The sequence below is a fragment of the Notolepis coatsorum genome, assembly GCF_963971535.1.
Source record: "Notolepis coatsorum genome assembly, chromosome: 1".
Taxonomy (NCBI): Eukaryota; Metazoa; Chordata; class Actinopteri; order Aulopiformes; family Paralepididae; genus Notolepis; species Notolepis coatsorum.
Genome location: NC_140165.1, coordinates 54,021,297 through 54,042,918, shown reverse-complemented (window position 1 = coordinate 54,042,918; position 21,622 = coordinate 54,021,297). Strand labels below are relative to the sequence as shown.

Here is a 21,622-nt window from a genome sequence, read left to right as displayed (position 1 = left end):
CTTAGAACAGGCTGTCATCCCCACCTGCCTGAAGAAGTCCACTATTATCCCTGTACCCAAAAAATCCAAGCCTGCTTGCCTCAACGACTACCGCCCTGTAGCTCTCACCTCCATAGCCATGAAGTGCTTTGAGAAGCTAGTAAAGGGCTACATCTGCTCCTCCCTCCCCATCAACATGGACCCCCTGCAATTTGCATACCGCCCCAACAGGTCCACGGAGGACGCCATAGCCCATGTGCTGCACACAGCAGCATCACACCTGGACAAGAGGCAGGGGAACTATGTGAGAATGCTATTCATCGACTACAGCTCGGCATTCAATACCATAGTCCCCTCCATACTCATAGCCAAGCTCAGGGACCTGGGCTTGAACTATGACCTCTGCCAGTGGGTCTTGGACTTCCTGACTGGCAGACCCCAGGTGGTGAGAGCAGGCAACTGCACCTCCTCATCCATCACCCTCAACATAGGGGCCCCCCAGGGCTGTGTTCTGAGTCCCCTCCTCTACTCCCTGTACACACACGACTGTGTGGCTCAGCGGAGTAGCAATACAATCATCAAATTTGCTGACGACACAGTGGTGGTGGGCCTGATCTCTGCCAACGATGAGAGGGCCTACCTGGAAGAGGTCAAGGTCCTGGCGGGATGGTGCCAGGAAAACAGCCTCTCCCTGAACGTCAGCAAAACAAAGGAGATGATTGTGGACTTCAGGAGGTCGGGGGTCAAGGACTACAGCCCCCTCAGCATCGACGGGGCACCGGTTGAGAGAGTCAACAGCTTTAAGTACCTCAGAGCCTACATATCCGAGGACTTGACATGGACCACACACATTGACAGTGTTGTGAAGAAGGCACGACAACGCCTCTACTTCCTCAGGCGCCTAAGGAAGTTCCAAGTCAGTCAGAAGATCCTTAAGAACTTCTACTCATGTACAATAGAGAGCATCTTGACCGGCAACATCACCTCCTGGTTTGGGAATAGCACTGCACAAGACCGAAGCAGACTACAAAGAGTGACACGTTCAGCCGAACGCACAATTGGAGGGGGGCTCCCCACCCTCCAGAACATTTACAACAAGCGTTGCAAGGGCAAGGCTAAGAGAATCATTAAAGACTCCAGTCACCCGAACAACTGCCTCTTTGAACTGCTGCGGTCAGGCAAGCGATACCGGAGTCTCAAGGCGAGCACAGAAAGACTCAGAAGAAGCTTCTATCCCCAGGCCATCAGGCTGCTAAACGAACAATGAACACTACACAACAACAACCACCAAACGCACATAGCACACACATCCACACGCACACACTCACTTTAAACAAACACACTGTAGCACCCACTCCACACACTTTATAGCACACACCCACTTTAAACAAACACACTGTAGCACCCACTCCCCACACTTTATATTTATTGATGAAGGATTGCACTACAACTCGTACACCTTACTGTAAATTGTACCTAAATTGTACCTCATCCCATTTCTGCTTTGCACTATATAGTACTGTACATTAGTACACTGCATAGTATTGTATATTATATGGTAACTCAGAACATTGTACATATGTCTATACCGAACACTGTGACCTCATTTTCTTCTTCTAAATTACATGCTATACTATGTTATTTGATACTATCTTGTCTAGCACAGTCTCTGGAGCGTAACAGTAAGAAGCATTTTGTATGAAAGTATTCTGTACTTCTGTATGACAACTATTAAAGAAACTTGAAACTTGAAACTTGCTAACACATAGCTGCCTGCTGCTAACACCTAGCTGCCTGCTGCTAACACTAGTAGCTACCTAGCTGCCTGCTGCTAACACATAGCTGCTTGCTAGCTTTCTGCTGCTAACACATAGCTGCCTGCTAGCTACCTAGCGGGACGTGGCTTTGGAGGCATCCTGATTAGTTCTGATTGGGAAGGACGTCGTCAAATTCGGTTTAAGGATTTGACTATACTTCTAAGTTCTGCCCAAAACCAATGGCTGCCTATTGCTCCTTTAAAATACAAAAGTGTCTCCCCGAGATACGAGTCCCGGCGCTCCGCCCCCAGAGAGAGACACGAGAGGAGAGACACGAGAGGAGAGTCAGGAGAGACACGAGGCCTCTCCAGTGTTGTTGAGGTCAAGGAGGAGGGCGGCCAGGACCTCGGGACACGGATCACGTCTGGCCCGTCTTTGATCACGCAGACGTTACATCATTTCAGTCCCTGAGTCGCAGCAACGCACGGGTCTAGAGTTGTCCTCAAATAAACTCCACAGCGCAAGTGAATTCTAAAAAGGCCCTGCTTCTTACTCGTCGCAACGTAAACAAACTGCATGCGGCCACAACACAGTTCATACTTGCACTCTGAAATACACATCGTTCATCGTTATTGTAAATAAATAACTAAATAAAGAAATGATCCGCTCATCGAAGCACAATTTCCACATCCATTTCGGGTACTAGAGTAATCACAAAGCCTTCTTCTAGACATACAACCTAGTTATATTTATCTAAGGCAGTGGTTCTCAAACTACGGGTCGCAAACCAAAGTGGGGTCGCGGGTAGGTGACAGTGGGGTCACGCATGGGCAAGTAAATTTTTTATTTTTTTTGGCAACATATTTTGGCTAAATATGCCTCGTTTTATAAATGTGTATTGATAACATAGTGCTGTAACACAATTTCCTAATAAATATGCATGATCAAGTTCAACAATATATGATTTTATTTTGATATTCGTTAATTCCACGTTGAAATTCCCCCAAAAAAAATCCTAAATAAAATGGGGTCGTGGTATAAAAAAGTTTGAAAACCCCTGTTCTAGACCAATGAAAGGCAGCCTTCTCACCTATGACCCCTAAGCTGGTGAGCCGGAGGTACTCGAACGGACGCGTTTTGCTCACAGTGTGTAAGAAGGGGTACAGGAACAGTGGGATGTGTGCTGCCAGGAAGGCCGACCTGTCAAAGTCAAAACAGAGCAAGTTAGCAGAGTAATAATAATAATCTAATCAACCTCATACTATAGTCTAAGTCTACCCATATACTCTGTATGATAGCATGTACAACAGTGCTGTATATACTGCATATATATATATATATATATATATATATATATATATATATATATATATATATATATATATATATATATATATATTTGTCTGAACATACCTGCATATAACCCCTCTATATACTTACTTATACACCTGCATATAACCCATAGCTCTGTATGATAGCATGTACAAATGCTGTATATATATACCATAGATATCTATCCACAGTCCCACACATGTCTGTATACTATTTACCTGCACAGTCATTTTACATATCTGTAGATACTATATCTGTACATATCCTACTCTTACTAGTTACGCTGCTGGCCAGTATGACTTACTACCATACTGTATTTACACCTGTATTACAGTACATATTATAGTATACTACAATCTGATAAGCACTACACTCAGTAGTACTAATTTATATATTTTGTATCCAGTTTAATCACCTGTACATTGCTGTTGCACTTTACTGTTAAATTTGCACTCTGGTTGGATGCCAAACCTCCTTTCGGTGTCCTGTACTTGTGCTGTACTGTATAATGACAATACATTTTATTTTAATCTAATCTAATCTAATCATGACCCTTCAGATGACTGCATGACACCAGTCCCAGGGTAGAATGGGGCACCGATACGAGACTAACCCTCTTTCACCTCAAGTCAAGATGGAGACCAATGTTCTCCTTTCCCCCCCCATACAGAGAATAACGTTACATCTCTCTGGTGGGAATTACTATAATGTTGAATGCTGATTATTATACCTTACTATAAGCTGACGTACTTCATGAGGACACGTAGGTCACAAGAACACTTGGTGAAAATGCCCACCAATCGATTGGTCGGGGGGAATAGGTGGTCGGGGGGAATAGGACTGAAGTTGTTAAGTATTCGAAACCTGAGTCTGTCTGGATGTGCAATGCAGTCGGTCGGTCGGTCAGTCGGTCACCTGGTCTCGGGGTGGGAGGCGACACACTGCAGCAGTGCCAGGGCGTTACACACTCTGTTGGACTGGTGGGCTGTCAGGGTGGGAGGGTTGATTGACGGGTAGATGTTGACTATTTCCTGGAGTTGGAAGAGAAGCGGTGGAGAGGGTTAGAGTAATAATCATCATCATCATCATCATCATCATCATCACCACCACCACTTCTCCAATCTGCTCCATTATCATTGCTAATGAGGGGCGTAACTAGGCTGGGTATCGTTTGAAATGTTTCGATAGCGGGGTGGAAACTGACATCCGGGATTCGATACAGATGCCAAAACAATACCCCCCCCCCCCCCCCGATACCTTACAACATAGTTATGACTATGAGTTATGTGCGCTGTAAATGGTAAATAGTACATTTATATAGCGCTTTACATTACAATTTGTTCCTCACATTTTACCCATTCACTCACACACCAACGGCAGAGGCAACCATGCAAGGTGCCAACTTGCTCATTGGGAGCAGTTAGGGGTTAAGTGTCTTGCTCAAGGACACTTCTGACACGCTGCCCGGGAGGAGCGGGAATCGAAACGGGAACCTCCGGATTACCAGAAGACTGCTCTAACCTCCCGAGCCACTGTCGCCCCAGATGTGTGTGTGTGTGTGTGTTGTATGAGCCAATAAGAGGCTTTGTTAGATTTGATTGGTTGAACAGAAGAAACAAGTCAAACAACCAATCACCAGTCTTATATCTTGGAGCAAACATGCACATTTTAGGTATTAAAAATGTTTGTTTAGAATAACACCGCATTCCGATACTCTATAGCAGTGGTTCTCAACTGATGGGTCGCAGGGCCATTTGAGTGGGTCGTGGATAAATATGTGAAAAAAAAGGGGGAACATTTTTATTTATTTATTTTTTATTATAGTTTTTATTTTGAAGTCTACCGAATTTTTTATTTAGAAGGACATACGTTTCCCATGACGCAGCGCGCATGCAGTCGCCGTTTGCTACCAGCGTTGTCCGACAGTAACACTAACGTCGTCACATCAGTTAGCGGTTAGCGCTCATTGATTCAAACATTTGTAAACATGGCGAAACGCAAATACGACACTATGTACAGATACCGAGATGTCACTCCATGTTACCCGTTACCTGTTTACTGCACAATGTTGTTTTTTCATTTTTTTATTCTATTATATGTTGTACCACTGTATTGCACATCGTTGCGGGCAAGACCACCCGCATTTCATTGTATACCTGTATGCCGTGACAATTAAAAATCTTGACTTGACTTGACTACATTAAATATGGGTTTTCTTAAATTGAGGACAAAACAGAGGGACCAAAACCCCAGTGTGTTGTGTGAAGTGCTAGCACATGGAAGCATGAAGTGTGTTGTGTTGTTCATTATACAACGGCATGCAAATTTCTCGATTCTTTTTTTGTATTTTATTTTTTTATTATTTTTTAAACAAACATATAAACAAACATGACAACACACGATAAGATATACAAGCATTAATTGTCAGGGCACATCCAATGAGATCACATTTTAGTTAGTTGTCTTATATAAGATATACCCCTAATACCTGTTATCTAAAAAAAAACTACACACATATGCTCAGCTCGAACCCCCCCCTCCCGGACCCCACCTTGAGAAGTACCTCCACTATCCCTCGCACCTAACCAGACACTACCATTATAAGCTAGCTTTTATTCTCTCCACCACTTCTAACCACATTGACATTTTGGATTCATTGAGACCCAGAATTCTTGCTGTAGATATTTCATGGTAAATTACATCGAGATATGTAAGAAACCAAACTTTACGGCACATTTTTTCCGGTTGAAACCAGCGTGATGCGATCAGCTTTTTGGCTACTGTGATACCCGATAAAACCAATCTCTTTAGCTGTGGATTCACTGCAAACTCAAAAACATCATTCAATAATAATACCGAGGGGTGTACAGGTATATTCCAAGATACGAGTTTTGATATTTGTTGGGTCACATCTTTCCAGAATGCCTTAACTGGTGAGCAGTCCCAATACATGTGCATAAATGTCCCTTCGTCCCCATTTGCACATTGGGTGCATTTGGAATCTTGTTTAAGCCCCATTCGGCACAGTCTTATAGGAGTCAAGTATGTCCTGTGAATATAGTTAAGATTGATTTGTTGATGATCCGGGTTCCTTGATGTAAGTCGGACATTTGCCCAGGCTCCTTGCCAATCAAAGTCATTTTCCAGGTCTGGTATATCCCTCCTCCAGACATAGTCAAGTTGGAGGGTTTCATACGAGGACGTTAGTAATTGATGATAAAATTCTGAAACAAAACCTCTCGATGTCTCTCTTGCGTAGAAGAATTTGTGGTATCTGTGGTGTTCAATTGGTCTGTCTAATGGAACACCGTGAGACTTCAAACATAGCTCTAACTGTTTGTGAAAAAGCCATGTGGACTTGGTGAGATTAAATTTTTTGCGTATTTCTTTATCACTACAAAAACCCTGTTTGTTAAAAACATCCCCTAATGAGTGTATGCCTTGCTCTTCCCATATAGGGAATCTTATAGGTCGTTTTCCAATTAGGAGTGCATTGTTATTGAATAAGGGAGTATGATTGTGCCATTTTTGTGGGTTAGGATTTCTTTTTTTGTGATTCACGCCATATCCGGATCGCATGAGTAATTATGGGGCCAAATTTTCGTTCACAGTGCTTGATTGGTAGTTTAGTGTATGCTATGTCCTTCAGTCTATGTGGGGCTACTATGTTTTCTTCTATTTTTCTCCAGGATGCTAATGCTTGGGAGTCAAACCATGTTGTCAATGGACTTAATGTGTACGCCTTAAAATATAGGAAAAAATCTGGAAATGCCATGCCACCATCTGCTTTATTTCTCTGTGCGGTGGATCTTTTTATACGTGGTGGTTTGTTATTCCAAATAAATTTGTATGTGGAGGAGTGTAATCTTTTCCAGTAACCCTCTGGAGGGGGTAACGGTAGCATTGAACTGAAGAAGTTGATTTTAGGTAGTACATCCATCTTAACTATTGATATCCGTGCTTGTACTGTGTTGTTAAGTTTTGCCCATCTATCAAGGTCGTCTTTGATTTTGTTTTGGATTTTTGTGTAGTTGTGCTTCACCGTTTGTCTTATGGTAGGGAATATTTCCACTCCCAAGCATCTGAAATGTTTTACCATCGGTATCTGTCCTGGGAGGGTTGTATCTTTTATTGCAGGGGTGTTAAGTGGAAGGAAAGCCGACTTCGGCCAATTTATCTTAAATCCCGATAAATCACCAAAGTCCTCAATCAACTTGAGCAGATGAGGCAATGTGGTGTTGGGGTTTTGCATGAACAATATTACATCGTCCGCATATAAACAAATGTTTTGTTGTGTGCCCTTGATTACGATTGGTTCTATGGATTGGGATTGTCTTATATATTGTGCTAAAGGCTCTAATGATAGATTGAACAGTCCGGGACTAAGAGGACAACCCTGTCTGGCAGAGCGTGATACCGGAAATATCTGGGAGATGATTGTGCCTGTTGTAATCATGGCCGATGGGTCTTTGTATAATACTTTAATCATATCGATGAATCCTTTCCCTAACCCCATCCTTTCTAGCACTGCCCACAGATAAGACCATTCCAGCCTGTCAAAGGCCTTCATAGCATCCAGGGACAGCATCGCCTTAGGTATGGTGCCCTCCTTGTCGGCATCAAGTACGTGCAGTATACGTCTTATGTTCTCAGTGATCAGGCGGCCTCCTATGAAGCCAGTTTGGTCCGGGTGAACTAAAGACGTCATATGCTTTTGTAATCTGATGGCTAATACCTTAGAGTACAGTTTGATATCTGTTCCGAGGAGGCTTAAAGGTCTATAACTACCGCACTCGTTGGGGTCCTTGTCTTTTTTAAGGAGGACTGTTATGAGTGCAATATTGTAATTTTTATGGAAGTTCCCCTCCTTGACTGAGTATAAGATCATATTTAGTAATAAGGGGCCAATTATGTCCCAACAAGAAAGGTACATTTCTGATGGGAAACCGTCTCTTCCAGGAGCCTTACCACTTTTCATTGCGGTTATGGCCTTCTTGAGTTCCTCTAGTGTGATCGGTGTTTCTAACTGTTTAGCGTCATCCTCTGAAAGTTTAGGGAGAGTAATTTGATTAAGAAATGTGTCCATTTCTGATTTATATAAGTCGGAGTAGAATACTTTGAATGTATCGTTTATTTTTACAGGATCTGTTACAAGTACTTGTTGTGCTCTAATGGTAGTTATATCTGCAAATGTTGCATTAATTCTTAATCGCATGGCTAATAGGTGGCTGGGTTTGGAACCATGGGAGTACTGCTGTTGTCTTGTGCTGCGTATTTGTATTTCCGATTGTTGTCTGTATATGGCATTGATCTCTATTTTTAGTACGTTAACTTGATTTTCTAGTCGAGTTGAGTTGTTGTATTTCAGAGAATTAAATAACGTTGAGTAAAGCGTTTCCAGCTCATCCAGTTTTGTGCTTTGATTCTTGCGCATTTTGGAGGAAAAGCTATCCGTGAAGTCTTTGATCATTCCCTTTACCGACATCCATATTATTCTGGGGTCTTGCACCGAGTTTGCATTCTCCCGTTGGCATACTATAAGAGCTTCTTTGAGTTGTGTAATGTATTCCTTGTTATTAAGCAGCAACGAGTTAAATCGCCATCTTGGGGCTCGGGAGGATAGTATACCAAATGTACCTTTAAGGAGTAAATAACAGTGATCTGATAGTGCGTTGGGTATCATTTCCACTTCATAATTATCAAATAGTCTCTGTGATGCAAAGACATAATCTATTCTGGATAGTGTATTATGTCTCACAGATCGACAAGAGTACTTTCGGGTCGTGGGATTAAGTAACCGCCATAAGTCATTTACACCTGTAATCTTTGACCAATCCTTTAATGCCTTCGATGAATTCTTTTGTTCGCTGGAAAAGGCGAGGTAAGATTTGTCCATCCTTGGGTTCCAGATGGCATTAAAATCCGCTCCTATTATAAATGAGTAATCGGGAATGTCTAACATTGCATTGGTTAATGTAGTGAAGAAATCTTCTTCGTACAAATTTGGGGCGTATACCGCTATCAACGCTATTTTCCTGTTCTTATGTTCAATCTTAGCTATAGTTATCCGACCTTCTACATCAGACCATACTCCCTTTAGTACAATATTCAACTTACGTTTAACGACTATTGCTACACCCCGAGTTCTCGTACCAATAGAGGAGTGACTGATATTATGGTATATGTTGTCCGCTAATTTATCTATGTCTTTCCCTAGAATGTGCGTTTCGCTTAGCAGAGCAATGTCCACATGTTCTTTTTTCATCAGTGTGAGCACGCTTTTGCGTTTGAGTTGGTTATTTATTCCCCCGGTGTTCCATATCATTATATTCAAACTAGCCATAGTCTATACATGTTGCATTGTAATTTTTGGTAATGCTTCTAGAGTGCGAGGCAATAATAGATATACATCCCACTAGTGAGGTCCCGTTGAGAGCCGAGCTTAAAAACATACATATATACAAATAAAAATCCCCTACCCTTCCCTCCCACGAGAGTCGTACAGGATTGTGTTCCATGAACACAACCTTTGCGTATGACTCCCTCCCTTGCACCACCGGATATCCCAGAATGATCCAATTATCCTTAACATTCCTATGTATACCATAGGATCTAACACTCTAAATTCTACCATAAGTAGAATGTCGACTGTGGCTTGGCCACTTTCCCGTAAAAAATAAATAAATACAAATTTAAATGAGATAAACTAAAAATAAAGACCAAAAATAAGCTTCAATTGTCATGCCCTAATCACTTACATTTTATATGAACTTGTGTAATTTATAGTAACCCATGAATAATATGAAGGTATTGAACTGAAGAGAGAGCCTCAATAAATCAGAGAGAGCGGATGAAAAAGAAAAAAACAAGTAAATGGAAGAGAACATTAACTTAGATCTTAAAAGAGCATTGCTATGCTTAAACATCTAAAGTATAAATTGGAGAAGTAGTGGAATTATTTCCCATTAATAAAAACAGTTTTTAAATACGTATATGCAGCATTTCCCCTGACCGGGGTGGGCGATGATCGTTGTGTAGAGTGATATTTCTGCCGGCCGGCTATGATGGCTCTGTGGTTCTGCATCTAGATAGCTGTTGATTATTCCCCCGAGGGGCTTCTGGTAGAGTGAATGACCACGTATTGCTGATATTCCAGAATGTTCCATATATCAAAGAATGCTTCGATGTTCTAGATTATTCCAATATGTCATTTTTACATTGTTTGAATGTTCCAGTATGTTCTGGAGTGTTCCAATCTTGAATCCAATATGTCCGCAATAATATAAACACGTCGGGGAAAGCATTCAAAAACTCTGAGCACGTAGGTCTCTCTGTCCCAAATCCTCGGTTATTAAAGATTGTACTATATGGTGACCTTGCATAACTGAGATTAAAAGGCCATTTATACACTATTCTGCGTGTTGTTCAGACAAGAATTTGGCTGCATCTTCAGGCGAGTTGAGGAGAACCCTTGCTCCTTGTTTATCGACAATGCGAAGTATTGCAGGGTATAATAGTAGGGGTCTGTATTTCTCCAGGTATAGTTGAGACATCACCGTCTTGAACTTGGCACGCAGTTCCACTACATCACGACAATAATCTTCAAAGCAGTGTATTGGTACCTCCATGTATTTCAGATTGCCTTTCATCCTGCGAGTTTCACGAATAATCATTTATTTTATTCTGACTTGGCGCAGTATAACCAATATCACTCTGGGCTTAGCGTTATTGCCAATGGAGCGGGTCCCCAATCTGAAGCACTGATCCACCTCCGGTATTTTAGGAAGGATCTCTGTTCCCAAGATTTTCTGTAATTCTGTGGCAAACTCTTCAGGGTTTGCACATCTCACTGATTCGTCCAGACCGACAATACGAATATTCAGCTTGCGTTTTTGATATTCCATCTCGAATATTTTGGCTTTCTGTTCTTCATTGATTCGCTTAAGCTCCAACGTTATTTCGCTGAGCTCCGTATTGATTTATTTGTAGTTCCCCTTCATCTCAGCAGTTAGGTTAACTTTGTTAACCTCTACTTCATTGTAGATGCGAGTGAAATTGATTTCGTGGGCTTCCATTACTTTTTCCAGAGCCTCGGTGCGTTTAATCTGTGCGTCGGCGTCCGCTCTCAGCGCATCAATTTAGCCTTCAATAGATTCTTTAATATCATCTACTTTTTGAGTTATTATGCTAGTTATTGTCTTCCCCATTTCCTCCATTTTCCGGATGATATGTTCGGTATCTGCGGAGGTGTTTGATGGGGTTGAACTTGAAGCGGCCGCTGTCAAGTTTATATTTCCTGCTGTCCGCTGTACGAATCCTGATTCCTGCGGCGGGACCTCTTCGACTGGTTTTGCACTCGTTTTATCTCTCTTTGGTGACATCTCGATTCTTTTGGTCAATATAGTTAGTTGATAGTCTCAGTTGATATATGCGTCAAGTTATAAACGCATTAATGGTATATAAATATGTTTTTAAAACGAAAAAAAAAAATAACGGGTGAGCAGCTGTGTCACATGCGACCTACTCCATTCTAAAGCTAAACCGGAATTTCTCGATTCTGATTGGCTGAAACAGTCCATTTACACGTATGTATTGCGATCAGTCCACGCTTGCTGGCCCAGGACCCGCCCACAACCGAATCACATCACATCAATCCGCCGGATCACAAGAAGGTGGACAATAATCTTTACAAATGGATATGTTGATAGCGACTAAACGACTAAATATCAAGCGATTCTGTCACAGCGAATGTCTTAGTCGTTTAAACAATGTTGGATGATGTAATTGATGGGTCTTGAATCATTCTGTAACAAAAGAAAAATCGCGGATTGATTGATTGATTAATTTTCAATTTTTTTTTCAATTTTTTTTTCCGACTGTCAGCGCTCGCTCTAGTCTCCACCCACCGCCACACACCCCCCACACACACACACACACACACTGCCTGCAACGTGGGGGATAGTCAGACTGAGAGAGAGCTGGGTGCTGCGCTGTTCTAAGTGAGCATGGCCTATTGAGTTGATTGATTGATTGATTGCTAATTTTATTACTGTACGCTTGGTTTCCAACTGGTTAAGTTTAGGCCCTCTACAGTAGGTTTAAAAAAATAAATAAAAGAATAGGGCGAAGAAAACGTTTTTTTCCTATAGGGCAAAGAAAACTTTTTAATTTGTTTTACCTACTTTCTATAGAAGCATCTAAGAATGAAGTTCTATGGAAAGTAGGTCTGCATTCCCTTAACAATTGTGTGTATTGAGCCGTACTGTATTGTACCCATTCTGCATCTGGTAATAACATTTTCAATCAATCATTCCAATAATACACAGTTGGATGTGTTAGTTGGTTGGATGCACTTCAAGCTGCTTCCACATGAGGCAACTTCTCTCAATCATTCCAATAATACACAGTTGGATGTGTTAGTTGGTTGGATGCACTTCCGATCTGCTTCCACATGGAGGCAAATTGTCTTTTTTGTAGTTGTGGGAACTACTTTTTCTGGCGTATGGTTTTTTCAATAAATCTTCGATTAATGTGTGTTTATTGTATAGAAATAAGGTTGGATGAATGTGGCAGTTGTATAAAAGCTTTACACCACTTGCAGTCGTGATTTGTGAACAATAAACCATGCCTAGGGGGGTCTAACGACCACCCCTAGGCATGGTTTATTGTTCACAAACCACTCCTGCGCGTGATGTAATGCTTAAGTATCCCCTGATAAGAGTAATCTCTGCTACAGTTCAATTTAGATTCTTGAAACTTGATGAGCATCACTTCCTCTTCCACCCGTGGAATATTTTCTGAAAATCCGCCTAAAATATATACCTAGGTAAATGGAATATTGCTCCACTTCTACAAGGCCATTTGCATATTCTTGGTATCTAGGGACATCTATGGACCTCAGGGAATGTATTCACAGTGTCAGAAATATTGTGTCTATTACTAGGCTTGCTTAAATTGTGATGAAACAAGGAGAATATGAATTATGATTTTTCTTTGCATCTTTGACAGTGAATAACACCATGCTAATAATGACCAAACATTAAAAACTGCCACTGATCTCGTTCAGTACCTTCTTGAGATAATGTGTACAAGAAATCTAAGGAAATGAATAAAGGGAAGATGATTAAACAGAAGGTTCTGTAGATACAGTACTGAATTCTCCCATCCGGACCAATGCAATTTGAAATATTATTATAGAATATAGAATAGGAGGCTTATAAATTACCTTATTATAGCCAATTCTCACATTTATATATATATATTAGAGGGAGCATAGATATATTTTTTTAATCTAGATTAATCTATCTGCAATCCTGGAGTTAATCTAGATTAAAATGGCTCATTTGAAGTCTGCCGAAGGCATTCAAAATATGTGTGTTCTACCTAGGGATGGGTATCGTTAGGATTTTATCGATACTACTACTCTTTTTTTTTTAAACTTTATTTTTTAGCGTTTATCGCTTTTCTGGTCAAGCATGACCGACAGAAACAGGTTGAAATGGGATGTAGAGCAGGGGAAGACATTCTGAGAAATGACGGCGGGTCCGGGAATCGAACTCATGTCCCCCAGATCCGTGACGAGCACGGTTTTCCCCGACGCAGAAATAGCGCCGAGATATGCGGTGAGCTACGGGAGCTCCCCGATACTACTACTCTTATCGATACTGCTTAACGGTTCGGTACTTTATCGACATTGCTTTATTATTTATAACTTTATAAATAAATATTATTTCTTCAGCAACAGCAGCAGCAATGTTTTTATATAACTTTATAAATAAATATAATAAATAAATATTATTTCTTCAGCAACAATGTTTTAAATGTCTGAATTATAGACTTTTTATAATAAACAACAAATGTAAGATAAAATAAAACTATATACACTGAATGATTAGTTGTTACCTAAAGCCCTTGGACTCCACTGTAGAGAAGGGGTGCAGGCCTTTGACAACAAACTGGGTCACAGCCCTGTTCACCCTATCCTCTGTCATCCTTCCTAGCTGCTAGGGTGAAGGGACTTGGCTGGGACCGGTGGTGGTAGAGGGAGGAGGGGTGGGCTGGGACATGGTGGCTGCAGCCTCAGCCTGACGAATGACAATCTATAAAAAGTTGTCATCTTTCAAATATATTTGTAGCTAAACAATTAGCTAAGCAATTATATTTTATTTATTAGCCTATTCGTAATAATTTGTTATTAGCCTAGCTAACTGTATCTCTTGGCTTACCTGCAGTGGACGTGGATGGAGATGGAACACTGCGAGCAAAGCAGTCGAAAACGGCGCATTTCTGCAGACTAATGTTATGTTTTGACAACAGATGTTTTGACAAATTGCTTGTATTGCCACCCTTACTTGCAAATGTTTTATTGCACTTGTGGCAACGTGCGTTGTCGGCATCGACTTTCGTAAAGTGTACCCAGACTTTCGTTTTGTTCTCTCCGCCATGATGAGCGCAGAGCTCGGTCTGTGTCCTCCGTGCTTCAACACGGAGCCACGGACAGGTACCTCCCTTATTAATAAGTACCCGTATGTGTATGTGTGTGTGTGTGTGTGGCTCGCTGAGTCGCTGCGGCTCGCTTCTCGTGCAGATAGAAAGAGGAGAGGAGACCCAACTTGTGTAATAAAGTGGAATGAAACAGGAAAAAAGTATTGGACACACTAAGAAAAAGCAGTACACCACAGCAAGGAAAGGCAAGGAACTAGCTGAAAACCAAAACTAATTAGGAGGCAACTCTACCTCATATCTGTGCTAATAATGTCAACTGGGTTAGAATATATTGATGGGCTATAAAATGTTTTTTTTTGTTACCAAGGTGCCACACAAGAAACATCAAATGATGGGTAAAAGCAAAGAGCTCTCAAGACCTTCACAAACAGATTGTTGTAAATTATGAACATAGAATTGGCTAAAGACGTATTTCACAACTTCAGAATCTTCCAGTAAGCACCATTGGGGGCATTATCCATAAGTGGAAGCAACATCACTCCATCATCAACCAGCCATGCACAGGTGCTCCTCGCAACATTTCTGATCAGGGAGTCAGAAGGATACTTAGAAGAGTAGCCAGAGAGCCATGGACCACTAGGAAAGAGCTCCAGAAAGACTTGGAGGCAGCAGGTACAACTGTGACAGAAAGGACTATAGGCAATGCACTCCACCGCCATGGCCTCTGTGCGTGCTCAGCCCGCAAGACTCCACAACTTGAAGCTTGTTTAAAGTTTGCCTAACAACATTTGGACAAGTCAGTGAATTACTGGGAGCATGTACTCTGGTCAGATGAGACCAAAATGTTACTTTCAAGCTGTCACACAACACACCATGTTTGGAGGAGAAATGGCAGTGCACATTACCCGAATAACACTACCAACAGTGAAGTTTGGAGGTGGAAATATCATGGTGTGGGGCTGCTTCTCCTCTCCTGGTACTGGCAGACTTCATAGCATTGAAGGAACAATGAATGGAGCCATGTACAGAGAGATTCTTGAGATTAACCTGCTGCCATCCACCAGAATAGAATAGAATAGAATAGAAATACTTTCATTATCCCGTGGGAAATTAGACAATGCAAATCGCTCACCATTTAAACATTTAGACAGGACAGGTCACAAATTAGAATAATAACACAAATCAAATCAAGTTGCCTAGGATAAGAGTAGAGTAAAATAAAATAGGATAAAATGAAATGAAATAAAATATACAGAAATAAATACAGTAAGAATATACTGAGCATACTGAGCATGGGGTAAACAATTTGGTCAATATAATTATAATTTAAATCTAACTAAATGAAATATGAAATATATATTCCAGTATTCAGTGTCACAAGGTGCAGTATGCTTTAGGTAGTGTATTGTCCTCCTTGGGTTCCAATAAGACCTAGATCAATGTCTGGCAGCCGTCGCTGCCCCCTGTTATGGAGCCTGGAGGCCGCTAGGCGCGTCCTCCTGCCACTATTGAGCTGCCGCTCTGTGCTCAGTGATGCAGTGAGGCACAGTGATGCATTATATAGTCTGATGGCTGTTGGAATGAAGGACTTCCTGTGCCGTTCAGTGCTGCATTTGGGTAGTGTGAGCCTAGCACTGAACATGCTCCTCCTGTCAGCCAAGTCTGTGTATAGTGGGTGGGTGGGGTTTTCCCTGATGGCCTGGAGCTTAGCGAGGCTCCTCCTCTCCGCCACCCTCGCTAGAGAGTCCAGCTCCACCCCAACCACGCTGCTGGCCTTCCTGACCAGCTTATCCAGCCTGGTTGTGTCCACTGCTCTCAGTCCGCTGCCCCAGCAGGTCACAGCGTACAAGAAGGCGCCCGCCACCACCGACTCATAGAACATCCTCAACATCCTTGTACAGACATTGAAGGATCTCAGCCTTCTGAGGAAGTAGAGTCGGCTGTGGCCCTTCTTGTATAGTGCTTCTGCATGTTTTGACCCGTTCAGTTTGTTGTCGATGTGCACACCGAGGTATTTGTACACCTCAACCATGTCCACATCAACTCCCCTGATGGAAACGGGGGTCACAGGTAGGGATGGGTACCGAATTCGGTACTTTTGAGGTACCGAACCGAAACACGTCGGTACTACCGAGTATCGAATCAAGTGAGAAACCGAAAAAAAAAATGATTTTTTTTTTTTTTTTTTTTTTACTTTTTTTTTTTTTTACTTTTTTCTTTTCATGTCAACGTTCACACGCACAATATATGCTTACCTAGGATTTGACTTGATTCAACAACAAAGCAGTCGGAGCAATGACAAGCCGAAAACTGTCGAAATTGTAGTTATTTGAAGTTTGGATTTTTTTTTATGACTGAGGTAGTTAAATAAAATTTCTTGAGACTAAAGTACCAAAAAAAGGTACCGTTGGGTACCGGTATGGATTCACAGGTACCGGTACCGGTATCGGTTCAAATGTGAAAGGTACCCATCCCTAGTCACAGGTGCACTCCTCCTCCTCCCCAGCTCCACAACCAGTTCCTTGGTCTTCGCCACATTTAGCTGCAGGTGGTTTTTATCGCACCATGTGACAAAGTCCACTACCAGTTCCCGGTATTCCCTCTCGTCACCGTCCTTTATACATCCCACTATCGCAGAGTCATCAGAAAACTTCTGAAGGTGGCAGGACTCTGACCGATAGTGGAAGTCGTTGGTGTAGACAGTGAAGAGGAAGGGAGAGAGGACTGTCCCCTGCGGGGCCCCGGTGTTGCTGACCAGTCTGTCTGACACACAGCTCCATAGGCGCACGTACTGTGGTCTTCCCGTCAGATAGTCCACAACCCAGGACACCAGGGGGGCCTCTACTTGCATCGCCTCCAACTTCTCACCCAGTAGCCTAGGCATTATGGTATCGAAAGCACTGGAGAAGTCAAAGAACATGATTCTCACAGTGCTCCCCGGCTTGTCTAGGTGAGTGTAGGCTCGGTTCAGCAGGTAGATGACAGCATCCTCTACCCACAGTCGGGGCTGGTAGGCGAACTGGAGTGGGTCTAGGTGGGGTTTGGTCACCGGGCGGAGTTGCTCCAGGACTAACCTCCCATGGTCTTCATTATATGAGAGGTTAGAGCCACCGGCCTGTAGTCCTTGGACGTGCTGGGACGCGGGCACTTGGGGACAGGGACCACACAGGAGGTTTTCCAGTGTCGGGACTCTCTGCAGCCTCAGGCTCATATTGAATATGAACTGGAGCACATCACACAGCTGAGAGGCACAGGTTTTGAGTACCTTTGGGCTCACCCCATCAGGACCTGCAGCCTTGCCTGCGTGTAACTTGCTCAGCTGTGTACTCACCTGGTCTGCAGAGAGCCATACTGTGGATGCTGAGGATGACACATGGGTGGACCTTCCACCATGACAACAATCCAAAGCATACAGCAAAGGAAACTTGCAGTTGATTTCAGAGAAAGAAAATCAACTTGTTGGAATGGCCCAGTCAATCACCTGACTTAAACCCAATTGAACATTTGTGGAAGCATCTGAAGATCCAGATTCACAAGAGGCCCCTCCGCAATCTTCAAGATTTAAAGACAATCTGTGTAGAGGAATGGGCCAAAATCACACCTGAATACTGCGGGTGATTAGTTACATCATACAGAAAGCATCCTTGGAGCTGTCATTACAAACAAAGGCTTCTCCACTAAGTATTGAATTAATTTCAGTTAGTGTGTTCAATACTTTTTTCCTATGTCATTCCACTTTATTACTAGGGATGTCCGATATTATCGGCCTACCGATATTATCGGCCGATATCGTCATTCAAATGTGATATCGGAAAATATCGGTATCGGTTTTCAAAAAAATATTTAAAAAAAAATGTATTTGTATTTTTTACATTTCTATAACCTTTATTTACCCAGGCAAGCAAGTAAGAACAAATTCTGATTTTATTTATTGTCAAAAGTATGCATAATGTTGTGTTAATTCCACAACAAGAGATATGTAATGTTAATTACCTGAAATTATTCAATTTTTTGGGGGGGGAAACCCTGCATATATCGGTATCGGTTGATATCTGTATCGGAAATTAAGAGTTGGACAATATCGGTATAGGTAAAAAAGCCAATATCGAGCATCCCTATTTATTACACATAACTTTATTTATGTATGGACTTTAATGTTTAGATTGTTTGTCTGGATTCCCTGAGTTAATACCAAAGTCTGGTGAAAATTTCACTTGAATGGCCACATTGGAAATATATTTACGGGACAAAATGCTGATGTGTTCAATACTTATTTCCCCCATTGTATATACATATTGTGGTATAATATGTCCTCATGTAAATATATCCCCCTCCCCTGTGTTCCCTTTACCTGTGCCCCCCCCCCTCTCTGTGGAATAAGACACCCCCCTCCCCTGTGTCCCCCAAACCTGTACCCCCTCCCCCCCATCTGACCTATCAAATGGGACCACACACCCCCTTTGTTGAACTATAAAGGGCTCTTCCCGACCACAATGAGGGTCTTACCTGGGGGATTTCAGCTGATCACCTGGGGCGAGAGCCTCAGCCATTCTCTCTATGTATTCTATCTGTTTGGTTAATAAACCTTGTTATTATCCAAGCCTCGGTTGACTGAGACATTCTTCATCAGGATATCCACAAATATCCCACAATTGGCGTCTACGAACTTGTGACAGACTTTTTGCGTCCTCCCGGCGTGCTGTATCATTCAACTATACAGAGAAAAGTGAGTATAATAGGATGGTCGACCAAAAATGTATGGAAAGGAATTGAAACCTTCCCGCTTTTCTCTGTGCCAGGTGAATATTACAGAATGTTGTCCAATATTGAGATCATGGCTGAGTAGAATAATGTGCATTAATATATCTGATCTGTATTGAGAATCGTTACCAGGGCGCGCGTGCACCTGGGTCCTTATCAGGAGGTTCTGAAAGGATGGGTTATATGTGCTAGTCCCAAAAAGTTTAGGCACAAAGGTTGAAGTGCTATTCCAGGTCGAGTCGGAGCCGACCAAAAGTTAAGGCACACAACACAGGTTGTTGGATTGCTACCCCTAGTCTAGCTGATGCAGACTAAAAATATAGGCAACAAAATAGATACGTGAGCTTATTATGATGTGATATCCTTGGAAAACGCTACTCTGTTAAAAACGTTCTGTGATTCCTTTGCAAAGAGGCGGGAAGTAGAACCGAGAAGCTGATGGAATCATAATTAGAAATTACCAGAGTAGCGTCATAATATTCATTGTTTCAACCTCAAACTAAGCTCACAATCTCTTCCATTTCCTGAAAACGATGTATTTTGGATTAAATTAACCAATTGATCAATACAGATAGCGGGAAGATGATCACGCGATGTCCTAGTTAGTACATGATTACGCGATGTCCCGGGAGTACGTAAATGTACATTAAACGGGACATCAGTCGCGGAAAGTACATTAAACAGGACGTTAGTCGCGGGTTAAGAGGCCGAGAGTATGATTAAAAGGTATATATAATCTTGTAGTGGGTGCTATGGACATAATTCACCATTAGATTGTTTTGATGTATTGATGGGGCACTGTCACTTTAATGAGGTTGGTTGGGGGTTGGGCTTAGAGAAGACGCGCTGGTGGAATGTCATTCATAAAATGTTTTTGGTGACGAGGAGCTGTCAGAGTTTAGAACGGCATAGATCTGACAGCTGTCACTTGTGCTAAGAAGATAATAAATGACACACTACTTACTTGGTGTGGTTGCAAGATAGAAATTGTGCGTCTCTCCTTTCCGACGATTTCTACAGTGGTGACCCTGTTATACGTTTTGAAGACGCTTCCGCGGCAACATGTCTACGAACGCAGTTTCACTGAAATTACCTGAGTTCTGGGAGTCGTCAGCCTCGGCATGGTTTGCGCAAACGGAGGCACAGTTCGAGCTGCGTGAGATTACCTCGGATACAACAAGATATTATTATGTGGTATCAGCCCTGGGAAGTTCGACAGCCAGCAGAGTGGTGAGCCTCCTAAAGAACCCTCCGGCTCGAGATAAATATCTCACGATCAAGTCTCATCTGTTAAAGACATTCGAACTTTCCGATACCGAGCGGGCCAGCCGATTGTTTTCTTTGCAAGGGCTCGGTGATAGCAAGCCATCGGAGCTCATGGATAAGATGCTGGATTTATTGGGAGAGCACAAGCCTGATTTCCTTTTCATGCAACTTTTCCTGCGTCAGCTGCCTTCTCCGGTTCGGGCCGCTCTGGCCAACACCACTATAGACGATTGCCGCGCTCTGGCCGAGGAGGCTGATAAGTTTTTTTTGGCTGGTCAACAGCACTGTGCAGCGGCAGTTTTCCCAACCCAAGCCTTTGTTTCACCGCCGGGAGACTGGAACTTCACCGCCGCAGCGACAGCCCCTCGCCAGCAGCGTGACGCGAACGCGGGGCTGTGTTATTATCATGCACGGTTTGGACCTAAAGCCAAGCAGTGCCGCCCGCCGTGCAGCTTCAGTGGGCCGGGAAATGCCCGGGCCGGCGCTCGTTAGTGGCCATGAGCGTCGGTCAGGCTGGCAGGCTACTGTTTGTCCAGGACACCATCTCCGGGCGGCGTTTCATGTGCGACACGGGCGCGCAGAGGAGCGTCTTGCCGGCTTCTAGAGTGGACATCCTATCCGGCGGACACGGACCCCCCATGGAGGCCGCCAACGGCACCCCCATCCGCACATACGGCACCAGGTATGTCGAAATGTGTTTTAGTGGCCAACGGTTTGGCTGGGACTTTATCACAGCTAATGTAGCCGTCCCTCTTCTAGGCGCTGATTTTTTGTGTGATTATGGACTGTTAGTGGATGTTAAAAATTGCCGCTTAATTGATGCCATTACATTCTGCTCTTATGCTGGTGCGCTTGGGGGTGCAGACTCCATCAGACTCTCTAGCATGCTCTCCGCCGCAGATGAGTTTCAACACCTCCTCGCCGAGTTCCCGGGCCTCACGCGGCCCACGTTCTCATCATCTACAGCCAAGCATGGAGTGGAACATCATATCGCCACGACCGGCCCTCCAGTCTATGCCCGGGCTCGGCGCCTCGACCCGGTCAAGCTCAGCATTGCCAAGGCAGAGTTCGAGAACATGGAA

General features: G+C 42.9%; 1 protein-coding gene across 1 annotated transcript in view; it reads right to left on the bottom strand.

Moving 5' to 3' along the window:
* cnot9 (CCR4-NOT transcription complex subunit 9) overlaps positions 1-21,622 on the bottom strand; it is a 68,030-nt gene that overhangs the window by 13,641 nt on the left and 32,767 nt on the right. Inside the window, exons 3-4 of the mRNA XM_084318670.1 lie at positions 3,984-4,099; positions 2,827-2,936 (exon numbers count right to left, since the gene is read on the bottom strand). Of these exons, the coding sequence (XP_084174796.1) occupies positions 2,827-2,936; positions 3,984-4,099 (226 nt within the window). The remainder of the gene's footprint in view (positions 1-2,826; positions 2,937-3,983; positions 4,100-21,622) is intronic.